General features: G+C 38.3%; 1 protein-coding gene across 9 annotated transcripts in view; it reads right to left on the bottom strand.

Moving 5' to 3' along the window:
- LOC136342269 (nuclear receptor coactivator 2-like) overlaps nucleotides 1-15,199 on the bottom strand; it is a 166,259-nt gene that overhangs the window by 37,664 nt on the left and 113,396 nt on the right. For all 9 annotated transcript variants that reach the window (XM_066287895.1, XM_066287897.1, XM_066287889.1 and 6 more), the window contains 5 exons: nucleotides 14,417-14,735; nucleotides 13,643-14,364; nucleotides 13,250-13,582; nucleotides 11,076-11,315; nucleotides 10,680-10,923 (listed from right to left, as the gene is read on the bottom strand). In XM_066287895.1, coding sequence (XP_066143992.1) covers nucleotides 10,680-10,923; nucleotides 11,076-11,315; nucleotides 13,250-13,582; nucleotides 13,643-14,364; nucleotides 14,417-14,735 — 1,858 coding nt within the window. The remainder of the gene's footprint in view (nucleotides 1-10,679; nucleotides 10,924-11,075; nucleotides 11,316-13,249; nucleotides 13,583-13,642; nucleotides 14,365-14,416; nucleotides 14,736-15,199) is intronic.

Here is a 15,199-nt window from a genome sequence, read left to right on the forward strand (position 1 = left end):
GCACCATGATGTTGGAGATTGAAATTCGATTTAATGCGTTTTATTGAAAATTTTACACTAGACTGATATCATTTGTGCACATTTTTCCGATACAAATCCACAAAGCCCAAAAAAAGTTGTAGTCTTTGTGGTATTTTTGCCGTACGTTCACTTTTGTGAGATTGGAAATTTCGATATTCATTTTTTTCCAACCCATTAATCGAAACCCAAATTTTCAATTATCCGTAATGGTGATTTATGAGAGGGTTTCATTATATTTAAAAATATTTTTTGGATCACGATTCTAACTATGAAACAATACGAGTTTGCAGATGTACGTAGACTCATGTGACTGACTATTCACGAGAACTCGGCATGTGCTCTGGGGAGAAACTAAATGCAACGATTAATTACTTATTAATATGGTTCCATAGAGTGAAGCGATTAAATTATTCCTGTAAATACGCCGTATTATTACTTGAATTTATTGACTAAAACGAATTACTTAAACGTCAACGTGGCAACGCAGCCTTTTCAAGCTTTTCCTTCGAGCTCGGCGTTGTCGGTTTTTACATATTGTGCGTTTTCAGGTTGTCTATGAAAGACGAAGCAGCGACCCCACTGTTATCAGTGCGAAAGCAACTCAACAGCTTCCCCAGTCAGCTTTCCCTTGCGCTGCTCAAGCCCTTGGCCCGATCTCAATGTCGGCAAGTAAACGTTGGTAACGCAAGATTGAAAATTGCCCTCTTTGCTTTATCAAAAGTCCCTTGTGGCCACTTATACAGGGGCGAAACAATTGATTTTGTTGCCTACGCCCGATTTGTAAAAATTGGAACAGCGTACAGTACCGACGCACTTCCGTATTCATCGGCAAATATCGGAGAGCGCTTAAGTACTCAGGGCGTTCCAAATAAGGCGCGTCACATTGGTGTTTCGGAAGTAAGGGCTGAAACTACAAGGTGGTTAAGAAGATACGCAAAAATATGTCCGTTCCTCTCTAACCTTTCAAGCAACGCTTTCGCATTATAACTTGTTCGGAGCTTTTCGAAATATTAAAGTTCAACTTTAATTTTCCAAAAATGGCGCTAAATCGCCAAAACGTATTTCAGCCGATCGCGTTGCACTGCTACAATTCTCGAACGTCTCATACTTAAGGCGATTTTTGAGGTGGGAAATTACTGGTCGCTGATGACACATTCACGTGGATTGAACAACACATTATTATCGGGATTTGACGTGATTAATAGTTTCATCAGATCGCTGAATTGGACACAATGCCGTATTGCGCCATGCAGATACCCTCAATTGAATCGAACTTTACTAATACGTTTGATTATTCTATCCGCCTTGCACTTTTGATTTTGGTTTCAATACCGAATCGCCTCGTAACAATAACTGGCAATTTCATTCGTGCAAATTGTTACGCTTATTGCTGAGCAAAACAATTAGCCGGATCGATTTTCAACCGTTTCAAGTGTAGTATGTCGATTTGGTCACGGAACGAAGCATTTCCAGTGAAAATTTGCTTTTGCTCGTGAGTTATCCCGGCGGTTGTGCGCCGATAACAGGCTGTCGCCAATTTTTTGGTATTTTTTCTCTAGAGACCTAGAACAATACTATTTGCTAACCAGGTCTTAACATCATTTACATTTTAATCGCTTCAAGGCAAACCCAATGACTGTTGTCTTTTTTGTTCTCGCCGTCAGACAATGGCTATACCGGACGGCTTCGAAAAATATTATTAGGCAAATGCTTTCTTGACGATCTAGCGAACTCAAACGCCCAAACTGAAAATCCAGACGTCGCAACAACGTTTATTAATTGAACGCGGTTTATTTTCCGGACAAAACACTCATTTTAGGTGCAATTTATTCAATTACGAGAACATTTTAGTGCTCGTCTAGACGATGCGTTTTTTACTGTTTGCTGTATTTCATGCATAGCGGTTCATTATAATATGCAGTATACCACCGTTGAGTGCAAGACGAGCCGGCAAAGTGAGATGCTATTTAAAAAGGCAATCATTCTCCATTATGATTGTAGTGAATAGCTACACTAGCACCATGAAAGAAATTCGGCGTTACATAACGAGGGCCCGAAAAACAACTGCCGAATGTTGCCTAGTCATTTCGGTCAGATCTGCAAGTAATTAAAACGATGGGAAAATGTTTCGACGCGTATTGCAAGGCGAAATCCGCGCGTTCAGCAAAACGCCCCGATTGTACCACCAAGTGCATTAAAAATCCTAGAATTGGAGGATGGAGTAAGCGATAGCACGAAACTGGAATCTTGTCGTTAAGGCTCTTTCCTATAAAATAAATAGCGGTTAGCATTTAAATGTATACATATATTGAACAGATAAGATAAGCGGCACATGATTGCGGTCGTTTCGCGTTGTCCTTTGTGACGAGGCTCGAAAACGAGTGTCAGGTATGGGGGACAAAGAAATTATAGTTTTAATCCTTCAGACTTGAGAAAAGTGCTATCAACAAACGGGCTCGTGGAACATTTTTATAGAAGAAAAGCGATTAAAGGACTGGCGGAGACATGCAAGAGATTTAAGTGCAACGGGAAAATTTTTAAATCCAAACGCGCACGCGAGTGGATTTAAACAACCCGTTTCCCTTACTAAACGAGTCGAACCAAAAATATGGGGACATTATCGGTGTTTCAGAATTATTGAAATTGCATGACGTTATCGCTAACGTCTTTCTAGGCATGTTTTTGCCCCAGATGTTAGCTTGTCCCCCGAACGCCTCCCGAGAAGGTTCTTAGAAAATTCCGGAAAAATCCCGAAACGGGGACCATGCCCGGAAGGATCTGATCTAGTGCCGTGCGGCACCACGGCAACTTCAAGGTACGGACGGCGGCAGCCAAAGAGGATGACAATAATAAAATTACTTATTCGTTCCCAAACCAATTTCGTAACAGAACATTAAAGCATGACGCTTCTTGCTCGAACAATTGGTAAAAAACTGAAACAAATCACAAAAACGCCGCAGCTGAACTTGAAGGCTGATTTTCTATTTGTCGGTTCTACCAACACTTGTTTCTATGTAGATTTTCGAACTCTCGGGGGGGTCACCGGCGAAGAACTCTTGTTCTCTTGTTGATTTTGCCCGAGAACAATAACCAATCTGATCTTTCGGCGATGGAACGTGTCATGCGTGCAACAAAAATTACTGAAGAACAGGCGCCGATTTTCATCACGGCATGGGCAGTGTGGCACTGGGACGTCACGTGATCGAAATTCGCGTAAACGTAAATAGGTGTTGGACGGGCCCACGCAGCCCGGGTGGACGTCGGAAAATAACGTTTCGCACCTTAACCATCGTCCTGCGAGTGTCTGTGCAAGTAACTGTAAAATTCCGATGGCCTAAATAGTAAAAAAAAAATAATAATAATAGTAATGTGACAGTGACAAATTAGCGCTTTGCCCGACGCCGGCTGCCGAAGTCTGGTTTTAGATGGCAGCAAGGCGCATAAATCGACTGACTTACAGTGGGCCGCATTAATATTCGGACACCATAGTAGTTAAGCATTTGTTGCTTTTAAACTAAGCTGGTTGTGAAATTAATAAATCCCTTGTTTTATAATAAGTTAAATCACACATTTCGCATAACCGAAACATAATTTTTATTTCCCTAACTTACACGCATTTTTTGTTCGTCAATATTAAGTGAAATACCGCTTAAACTTAATAGAGCAAAAATATTCGGACACGTCACACGTTATGAAATTCGACCGTCTTATTTTGCCGAATTTTTTGCTGGATTACGATGTTTGTAAACACATCTTTAAGCGCTACCTCGTAGAATTACTTCAGCTGTGAGAATGCCAAGTTAAGGTAAAGATACGACGTGTGATATGCGCCAACCTGCGATTTATAATCACGAGAAATGAGAATCATACAGAGAAATTAGTAGATTATTACAATTGAGCAAGAGTACTGTAGCTGATATCATAAAAAGGTATAAGCGTGAGGATAGAAAACGACCTATCCCTCAAAGAGGTCGTCCAATGTCATATGCGATAAACGCAATATTAGGAAGAAAGTGAAGAATGATTCTACTCTGAGTGCTCCAACATTAGCAGCAGAATTGTTTCAAGAAACAGGAAAAAAAGTTCCTGCATCTACGGTGCGTCGAATGATTAATGAAAATGGACACCATGGTAGAATCCCCCAGAAAAAGTCGTATATTAACGATGTTAGTCGAAAGAAACGTTTATTGTCTGCCAATCAATAAATTTCGAAAGATGATACTTGATGGAATAACGTCATATTTACTGACGAAAGCAAATACAATATGATTTGTTCAGATAGACGTATACTTACGGTCGCCATATTAATTATTCGTCCTTTTTTCTACTTATTTTCTAAAAATCGTTTATAGCACGCACTAGATGTTGCGCTTGACTGAAAATGAGCCTATATGGAATTAAACCATTCAGTTTTCATTAAATTAGCAGTAAAATAATTCTCGATAATTATAAAAATTGCTTGAAAATATTAATGGTTTCAGAATCTATGTCGAGTAAAATTATTCGTTCACTTTGCAGAAGCAACAAAATATTTATTATTTTTTTATTATTTGTTAAAATTCTTCAAGACAATTTAAACGTGCACTTCTGAATATCAGAGATTCTTGACTATTTTTATAAAAGTGCTGGTTAGTGCAAGTTCCTTATAAAAATGGGCCGTAAATCTACTGAAGTTTCTTCTCACATAAGAGAGTTGATTATGAAAGTAAATACCGAAGGAAAATCCCCACGGGCAATAGCCAAAATTATTGGAAGGAGGAAAAAGAAAATCTTCCTTTAACGAACCCATGAAACGGGATATTATCAGGAAAGTGAATATCAATCCAAATATTACTGCAACAGATTTAGCAGAAATTGCTGAAAGCGATTATGTAAAGGTTGTACATGTTGTTGCTATAATAAGATAATTGTTGAACAAGGACGGTTTGAGGGCACGAGCAGCTAAGAAGGAACCGTTTGTTAGTAAAGTGAATAGGGAGAAGCGTCTCGACTTTGCTCAACAGTGTATTAATAAGGACCACGAATTCTGAAAAAACGTTATTTTCACGGGTGAAACTAAAATTGACTTATTTGGAAAATCAACAAACGTTTTAGCGTACAGAAAACAAGGGGAGGCGAATAAACTAAAACATTTTGAATCCAACGTTGAAACATGGGGGTGGTTCAGTTCTCATTTGAGGGTGCATACTGGGTATGGTGTAGGTCGACTTCATTTTACAGATCAAAGTACGGAGTGCTTCGTCTATTTAGACATTCTTAAGAAGACTACGGGACACGGGACAGTATAAATAATATGGGAATTTTGGATAAATATGTTTTCCAACAAGACAATGAGTCTAAGCATAAAGCGCGTATTGTTAAGGAATGGTTATTATATAATGCGCCAAAAGTACTGGAAATGCCTCCTCGGTCACCAGATACAGACCCTAATGAACATTTATGGTTAGAATTGAAAGAAAGGGTAAAAAAGATCGAATATCCAGTAAGGAACAATCAAAAACTAAGTGTCAAGAAGAATGGGCAAAAATAGGCATTCATTTTACAAAAAAGCTTGTTGGAACAATGCCTAAAAGGCTGGAGAAAATTAGAAAATCGAAAGGATATCCTAGAAAACATTAAATTAAGACATTTCCCATCAAAATGTAAATGTATGCAAAGTCGACGAATAATTTTGCTCGGCTTAGATTTTGAAACCATTATTACTTTTAAACAATTTTTATGATTATTAAGAACTATTTTACTGTTAATTTAATAAAAATTGAATAGTTTAATTGCGCATAGGCTCATTTTCAGTGAAGCGCAACATTTAGTGTGTGTTATAAACGATTTTTAGAAAACAGCTCTGGTGGATGAATAATTAATCTCGCGACTGTATATGGCGTAAAGTCAATAAAGAGCTTCTTGTTAAAAATCTCAGACCAACCTTGAAACACGGCGGAGAAAGTGTTATGGTTTGGGGCTGTATTTCGGCTGCTGGAGTGGGCGAATTCATTTTCACCGATGGAATTATGGACAAAAATAATTATTTATCCCTTTTAAAAGAACATTTAGTTAAATGCGCTACGTCATATGAACATTCGGCATAGTCTCAAGTTTTATCGGGATAATGATCCGAGCCATAATTCGCGTATTGTACAGGAATATCTATCGTATAATTTCCCAAAAGTATTATATCGTCCTCCACAATTACCGGATCTAATCCAATGGAAAATTTATGGGATCATTTGGATCGTAATATCAGAACATCGCCAATAAAATCCAAAAATGAATTAAAACTTACGATTAACTGAAGATCGGTCACGTGTTTCACTATCTTGGTAAAATAGAATTATTTGTGATATGTCTAAACGATTGGGGTGTGTAAGTAAACAAAAGGGCTATCCCACCAAGTATTAAAATTGTCAAAATTAATTAAAATTTATTATATTTTTGATTAAAAACGTAATAATTCGTAGTGTCCGAATATTTTCGCTCTCTTAGATTTAAACAGCATTTCACTTAACATTGATGAATAAAGAATGTGTGTAAATTAAGGGAAAATAAATTATGTTTTGAGTGCCCGTAAAGTGTGGCTTAACTTATTGTAAAACAAGAGATTTATTAATTTCACAACTAACATAGTTTAAAAGCAACAAAAGCTTAACTACTACGATGACCGAATATTAATGCGACCCATCGTACGTGTGCGATGGAACGAAATAATGCGTTTCGACCATGCACGAAATGTGAAATAAACTATAGTGTATCTTTTACCATCGACTAAATAGCTGTTAAATATCAGCAATGAAAGCGGTAAAAATGTGAAAAATATTATTCAAAGAATCAAATAAATTCCTTCCACCCAATTGCAAGTTCAGGAAAGTCTCTTTATGTACCCTTGAATATCGTAGAGTAAAATGCGATTTATAGCACATGTAATAACATCAACTACAGTCGGAAGCATTCTTAACTGGCGAATCTTTTTAAGGAAGATACTTTAAGTTTTGCTTTCATGTTATTGCGTAGCATTATTGACAGAGATTCTGATCCTTATAGTTTTGTGAGCTTTAATTCGTCTTAACAATAAACTATGGACCCGTCAGTGAAGACCCATATTGGCTGAACTTGAAGGTACTTTCTATAACTAAGTAGCAGTAAGTTTCTAGTGACTCGTTGAGAGAGATGCCAGATAACCGAGTAACATGCCAGTTTTACGAGATCACCAACTTAACCGCTTTACTACGTCAGTTACAACCAACGTACGGTATTGGCCAAAATAATAGAAACAATTTATGTAGTAAAGTTCATTCGCTACAACTCTCACATAATCTGTATTCATCCATTTACGTAACTTACCGCCAGTGTTAAGTGACTCTCAAAATAGGATTTGAACGACGACCTGTAATACGTACTACAAATTTAAAAAACAATTTACGAAATGTACAAAAACGTCTTTTGATATTTTGTTTTATTATTCGAGCAAAGGAATTACTGCAGCACACCCTTTGGGCGTGAAGTTAATTAAATTTTCAATAATAATATATTTGCCCCAATTCAAGACTAAACGTTACACATGTGTTCAAAGAGTTCCTCTAGATTCTTACATTTTCCTTCTCGGCATTTACGTTTTACAATCGCCCATATTCTCGATCGGGTTTAGATCGGGAGATTGCGATGGCCATTAAAATACTTGCACTTTTTCTTTCAAAAGGAACTCTTTTACTAATTTGGATGCATGTTTAGGGTCGATATCATGCTGAAACCGGTGCTTTAATGGCATTACTTCTTCAGAATACGGCACCATTTTAGTTCAAAGAATGTCACAATACATAAAACGGTCCATTTCTCCCTGAATTCCGTGCAACGGACGCATTCCGAAACTAGAGAAACGTCCCCCACTAGCACTAATCCACGGCCGTGTTCCACTGTTGGCAAATCATATTCTTCGTTAAATTTTTCATTAACAGGCCTTCTTACATGCACTATTCCGTCACAATCGAATAAGTTAATTTTGGTTTCATCGCTGAAAATCACTAGGTTCCATTGATCAGTGGTCCAATCCAGTTGGGTACGAGCAAACTCAAGACGTTCTTTAGCATTTTCCTTTGACAAAATCATTTTTAACTAATCTTGTTTTAATTGTTCTGGCACTGACATTTAAATCATTATTAGATACTATCGCATTCTCGATTTGACGAGAAGATAAAAATGGATTTTAATTAGAGGTGTTAATCATGTGTCTGTCAATCTTTTTAGTTGTTAACCTTGGTCTTTCTAGATTTTCGATCGCCATTGCGGACTCAGAAACTTCGAAATGTTTTAATCTGCTTGAAACAATACACCAATTAATTTGTAAATTTTGAGCAATGCCAATTTGTTTATGCCACTGGTGTAAGGGCTCTCCACTTCATTTTCAAGGCCTGCTGGGTAACCTTTCCACCCACAATTTTTTTCAAATTCTAAATACTCCGATACTAAATCATAGTTGAAGTGAAGGATTCTTTAAAGGCAGTATAAGACTTTGATTATCATATTTCGACACTTTTATCTAATAGATTTTTTTAATATCGTTTAAACTTTTAAGGGGCCACAATGTCTATACGTATAAGTACTGTTCGATCTGAGAGAAATATCATAATTTAGCCCCACCCCCTATTTCTATATATATATATATATATATATGGAAGAGAGTTATCGCAATGTCTCTTTTGTTCCTACAATTTCGGCCAACAGTGCAGATGTACCTAATACGTATAAACATAAGTGAAAATGGTAAAGTCGAGCATCTGTCACGTGTCATTTAATCTTAATTTGTCCACGCATACCCAAACTTGATAAGCTAGGAGCAGGATAAAACTACATAACATTTCTGGCATTAGATCGCATTTGTCTTACAATAAGAAGCTTTTCACATACACTACCGATCCTTACATTAGTAATCTTTGAACTGAGATCGTGAGACTTAAGCCAAAACCTGATGGCATGTATTGTAATAACACACCAGGAAATGGGTTTTGGTTACCACTTTAATTACAAAAAAAGAAGGTCGTTTTTATTGAACTTAACATATATATAAGAATGTATAGTCAAACCTTTATTATTGTTGCCCGTAATCATTAAATACACATATAGGTAATTGAGATGAGTAATAATTGTTTGCACTGAACATTAGCTGTCTGCAACGCAAACTACTCTCCTATTTGTTTTGGAAAATACTGAAATAAATAAACATCATTTTGACATAAAGAAACTCATACATCTAACAATGGTTTGCAGATTTATTGTTTTCCAGACAAAAAAAATAACCCAGATATTTCGAGGAAAAACCGCGGTTAAATTGCCATCTCCCACAATAGTGTCTTCTACGAACATCATTTTGAGTTTTTATGAATTATATTGTTGTGATTAATTACATTTCATCTTCTTGACGTTTGTCCTTAACGGCGCCTAATACCCCATTCAGTTCAAGCTTCCATAGTTTCTGAATTGTTATAGATTTTCAGTTATGCCATTCACAAAATCTGAGAAGTTGAGACGTATTTACATGTACCGAAAATATACAGGGGGTTAAGTTTCATTCAAAGTTTCTTGCGAGTTTAAGAAATCATTTGTAACGTTTTATTATTTACGCATTTATAAATTAGCAGGGTCTACTTAATTCATCCTTCCTCTGCATTGTTCGCACATTAATTTTCAATACAGTTCACTACTTCTTAATTTAGAAGCAGCATAGGATTTCGGGCACGCTATGGTCTTATTATATTTATGCGTATTTTATATTTACACCTGAATTAAGGTCAATGTCAAAGCACGTCACGTCAGTCTGTCGTGTCTGTGTGTTGGGGGGTCATTTTTTACTTTCCGATATTTGTCTGTCTGATCCTAAATTAGAGCACAGTGACTTTTTTCTCTTTCGCCGCTCATAGAGGCGAGAGCGAACCGCTTGATTCCAATTTCAACCTAACAGGACCTTAATTGTCAGCCACATGGCTAACCAAATCTCAGATAAGAAGGCCCCTACCAAACGTAATTGCAGTACTTTTCAAAGCATTTAACAATTAAACTTATTCGAACTAGTTGATGTGTGCCGAATGCCGATTGTTGGCATTTGCCGGTGCCGGAGTTTTCATATCAAATGTGACGTTTGCCACCTTGCGAACGTGAAAAAAGCTCCTACTTGCCTATACTAACCAACTTATCTGTAATGATAAGCTCGCAATATGTTTAATTTTAATAAAATCTTATCAAATTGCTATTGATGCTAAAAGTCGTTTTAAAATATTATTTAAACCAACTGGCTGACGTCAGCTAAGTGGAAGTCACGCCAATGAAATTTCTTGCTCCCCTCTGTTCTTCCCAATCAAAAATACACCGTTCCCGGTGTCTCAAAAAATAATTTCATTATTGTTGCTACGTGCAACGAAAAGAATGGCGATCGGCAACGTCTGCAGACGAGCTACGTTATATGTTTGCCAAAAGAAAGTATTGCCGGACACACTCGCTTAAGATGCCAAAACGCAACCATTAGCACTTCTGCCAAAAATACGCGCTCGTCACTCATTTCGCTAACCCAGATCTCTGTTTGAGCAAACAATCAGAATGTGTGAGTTAACTACTGTTGTATACAACGTTAATAAATAGTCGACACTTGTTTGTTTATAAAATCCTAAAACACTCACCTTTCTAAGCATGTCGTTCCCGCTAGACGACGAGGCAGTACTTTTTGGAGGCTCTGCTAGAGGACCCCTGTTCAACATCATCCGTGAATTCCTGCTGTCCATTCTGCCGGTCTGGTCGTCGTCCTGCTGATTCAACAGTTCTTTCAGGATGCGGTCGCGGTTGTCATCCTGGTGAGGTGTGGTGGAGTTGCCACTACTGCTGTTCGCGGTGGAAGTTGGAGGATTGGTCAAAAGAGATCTCAACCTACGGACAAAAAGAATCATGCAAAGGTGTGACGAGGAGGCCCATTAAAGCCTGCAATTCGCGTATGAAGGATGTGGGTCCTCAATTTGGTCAAATAAATTTCCGTACTTATTAAAAATGGCTAAGCAAAAAATTCGAATTGGTCCCCTCACCTTTGAGGTTCCGGATGGGTGACCGGTTCCTCTAAACCCTTGACGTTATCCTTTTGATCTTCGATGGAAAATGCTGACTGATCCGGAAAATCGTCCATCATTCCAAAAGTCATGAAGGAGGGATTGGTGGTTTGATTTTGCTGAGCTTGATTGGCAGCGGGACTTTGCTGGGCTGAGTAGTGTGGCATGGGGCTTTGAACCACCGTGGGGGCGTTGCTGTACGATGGGTTACTGGGTGGCCTAAGGAGAGCAGTCAGTAAATTTCTGGAGTTAAACATTGTATTGTGTTAAAGAGGAAAAATTACGTTTAAAACATTGTTAAAATTAGAAATTGACCGTGTTTTATCAGTAATTTTTCGAATAACGTCTTAAATATTAGAAAAAATTATTTCAATGTAACTGATTTGGTGTTCGAAGATATGCTTTGTCAATAGGCAAATAATGTCCTGATTATATAGTACGCACATGTGATATGAGCAATTTTTATCAGAAAAACTTAATGGCGACTATTTTTAGTTAACTTCAGCATTATACCATACACTAAAGAATCTTGGGTTTGGGTTTTCTACAGTATTAAAAGCTAAAACCCAAGGTTGCCTAGTTCATGGTCTAACTTACTGGTTTTCAAAGTGCGCGTTGGAACTAACAAAGGGGGCGATTAATAATCGTACTGAAATATTATATCAAAAAGTTCCTGGTCAAGTGCGTTTTGAAACTCATTTTGTTTACTGCATTTATATCAGGACTGGTCCGGTTTACATCAAGCGGTTTTTTTAGTCGATTTAAATTAAAAAATTGTCGAAATCTTCCCAGCCTCGAAAAATCCAACCAAAATTAATTAAAGCAAAGGCGATGGGTCGCAAATTTAAGTCCTTTTTGCAAATCAGAGAAAATGACAAGTTTAGAGGAAAATACGAAATCAAAAAGTACAAATTCTTTTTTGAGCGATTTCATACAACTTAATCGATTCTCCTGATATAAACGATCAATTTAACAATGCAAGGCTTTAGCTAAAGTAGTGTCGTTCAGCATGCACGAAAACAACAAAACACCGCAATAAACCAAATAAACACAAATTAACTATGACAAATATAAACTGGGACATTGAAAAAACAACAAAAAAACAATTAAATTCAGTTCATTATCAAGCGGCCATTTTAATTTATCAAACAAGAACGGCGTTTCTGGGTCATCAGGCAACGCTGGTACACTTCGGTGACGATTTGCGTAAACGCGTTTGTGAAACACCGTGAAATAGATTATTATTAAATTGGCAGTAACAATAAATGTTACTCAAGTTCACGTTTTAAATTTAGGTATGCGAAAAAACGATCGATTATTTCCTAATAGGAAAAGTGTGTTATTAAATTCGATGTGTCTCGTAAATGATACATATAGGTATTTAAACCTATTTCAAAAGAATTACATTAATCTGTTTTGACAGGTGACACTGGGCCTAAAAGAAAAAGAAACGAATGTAACATCAATTTTATGGTTTAAAAATAATTAATTATATTTATGAATGAATACACGGCGCAATTTGCCGTATAGCAAGTCGGCTAATAATAGCGAGGAAAAGGATTAATAAATAAGGGAACAATTATATTTCTGTATGGTGCATATTGTGGACTGCTGCCCCTTGCAATTACCACATGATATTTCTGTAATTTTCGTTAATTATGTATCATCTCGGGGCCACGTAAGCATTCATGGAAAATCGAATCAATAATAAGAACTTAGATAGAAGAGAACAAACAGGTTTTGAATAGAACTTAGTGAAAAAAAATGGTAAATGCATTTATACCATACTGCCGAATGAGTCTCTTTACTTTTTGCTTATTTGCGACCAGTAAACCGAGCTTTACAGTACATGGCACTGTAGTGTTATTGCAAAATGAATCAGAAAGAAAAGTGCGGACAAATGATGCGTTCGCCATATTTTCAAGAAACATTGCTCAGCACTAGCAGACACATCCTCCATAAATTAAACAACGTTAGGTCATGTTACGGTACCCCTTGACATTTTCTGAACTCCGCTGAGTTGGACTAACAAATTTTATGTCGAAGTCAGTCATCCAAAAGGAAATTACTCTAAAGCCTTGTTTAGAAAAATTTCTGATTCGCTGCATTAATGTAATACGTCATTCGCATAGGGGACGTGAGACTGTGCTTACCGAGGCGTTGGTGTGGACACAGGCGTGATACTCTGCCTCGAACTCGGCCGCCCCGCATCCGACCATGTAGGAGGCTCCAAATCCCACGTGGTGGTGGGAAAATCGAGATGAAGCTGAATATCGTTGGGAGGAAAATCGTTGTCCAGAAATTCCTGGGTGAACGGCCCGCCGGAGGAGCTTGATTGGATCATAGTAGCCGTGGACGCTGAAGAGGAGGGAGGAGCCCCGTCGATGGTCAAAGGCCCGTTACGCGACGCATTTCCCGTTCCGTTGACTATGCTCGTCATCAACGGTCCTCCAATTCCCCCACCCGGGTCTAGAGTGTCGTTATCCCTATAAAACAATAACCTTATAGAACAAATTCTTTTTCCCTAAAACTCTTTCTTTACTTACCCAATTATCGAATGTGTCGACATAATAATGTCACCTCGGATCTCACTATCAGTACTCCCGTTAGGGTTCGCTTTAAACAATTTTGATTTTGTCTGCACTGTCAGTAACTTTTCAGGGGTGACTTGGATGCGATAAAACGCGCTAAGTGATGTTCCTGAACTAAGCACTTCCTTGAGATGCGCAGTCACTTTTTGAACGTCCTGCGCAGGCACCAAGTCACGCAAAAACCGTCCTTTACAGTCTTTAAACACCGCCTGAGACACCAGGTCGGACACCCCCGACACGCAGATAATTTTACCTGAAGTGTCCAGTCTTGTGGTAAATTGTTCGAAAAATATCGCGGCCTTATCACGTTGCGAAATTCGATTTGCGACGCAGAGCAGACAAGGACCGCTATCACTCCCGTCCTCCTCTGACACTGACAAGTGTTCTCGCAGCTGCGTGGATGCTATGTGCATAAGCTCGTAACAGGGTATCCTCTGGTTCTTCTCCTCTACGGTCTCGTTTTGATAATCTTCCTGCTTGATTAATAATCGAACATCTAGAGATTTGGATCGAGTGGGCGATGGTTGATCGCTGCCCCACTCGATGGTCATGGGCAGGAGGTTGGAATGGAACTTGGTGTGGTCCCCAAGGTGCATAAAATTGTAGATGCTCTTGCCTATTATATCATCTTTTGAGTACTTGATGTATTTGGAGACGTTGTCGGTCACGTGTTCTACCTATGTATAAATACCATGAAGTCCCAAAAGTTTACTTGAAGAAATTCCTTACCTTCCCCTCGCTATTGATCACAAACAAAAACCCGTCCAACGCTTCCAAGAGTAAAGGCCCATAAACCTCGTTGGACAGTATCGTGGGCCGAGAGGACGACACCTCGCCCTGCTGCACCGGATCGGCGGTCTGCTGGTTGGCCGCTTCTTGCTGCTTGATCCTGCGAATCTGGTTGACGGTTTCCTGGAGAATGGCGCACTTGTCCGGCTTTACGGACAGCGAGCTCATGTCCCCGAAATTGGCAGATATCAGTTCGGCCAATTCCTCTACGTATGTGTTTTCCTGCTCCCTACGCTTCTTTTCATTATTGCATTTATTTCTGCAAAACAAATATATCCATCAGTACCATATTTATTAATCGTAACTATTACGTTGTTGCATAATTTCTGTCGTATGGTAATTTTTGATGTGCAACAAATTTTATTCGATTACCTTAGAACGGCGCTACTCTTTTGATTGAATAATGAGTCGAGTCGTCTCTCTAAGACCACGTGATCTTCAAAGTTTATTCAGTATGTTTTGAGATTTGAGGGCTTAAAAGGGCAATAATACAACTATGGCCATGAAAATTTGTTTGCAGCACTTCAAGGGAGACCATTGTAGACGTTAGGACTGGTCAAAGGTCGTTCGCAAAATTTCGAGCCGGAAAATTTAACCTCACAGATGAACTTCACGCCGGCAGACGCTTTTAACTTTAATGACGATGCTGTAAAGGCCATAATAATTTAAGACCCATTTATAACCAGCCTGGGATAGAGGGCAAAATGGGCTATGATCATACCA

The sequence above is a fragment of the Euwallacea fornicatus genome, chromosome 11 (genome assembly GCF_040115645.1).
Source record: "Euwallacea fornicatus isolate EFF26 chromosome 11, ASM4011564v1, whole genome shotgun sequence".
In the NCBI taxonomy this organism is placed as follows: domain Eukaryota; kingdom Metazoa; phylum Arthropoda; class Insecta; order Coleoptera; family Curculionidae; genus Euwallacea; species Euwallacea fornicatus.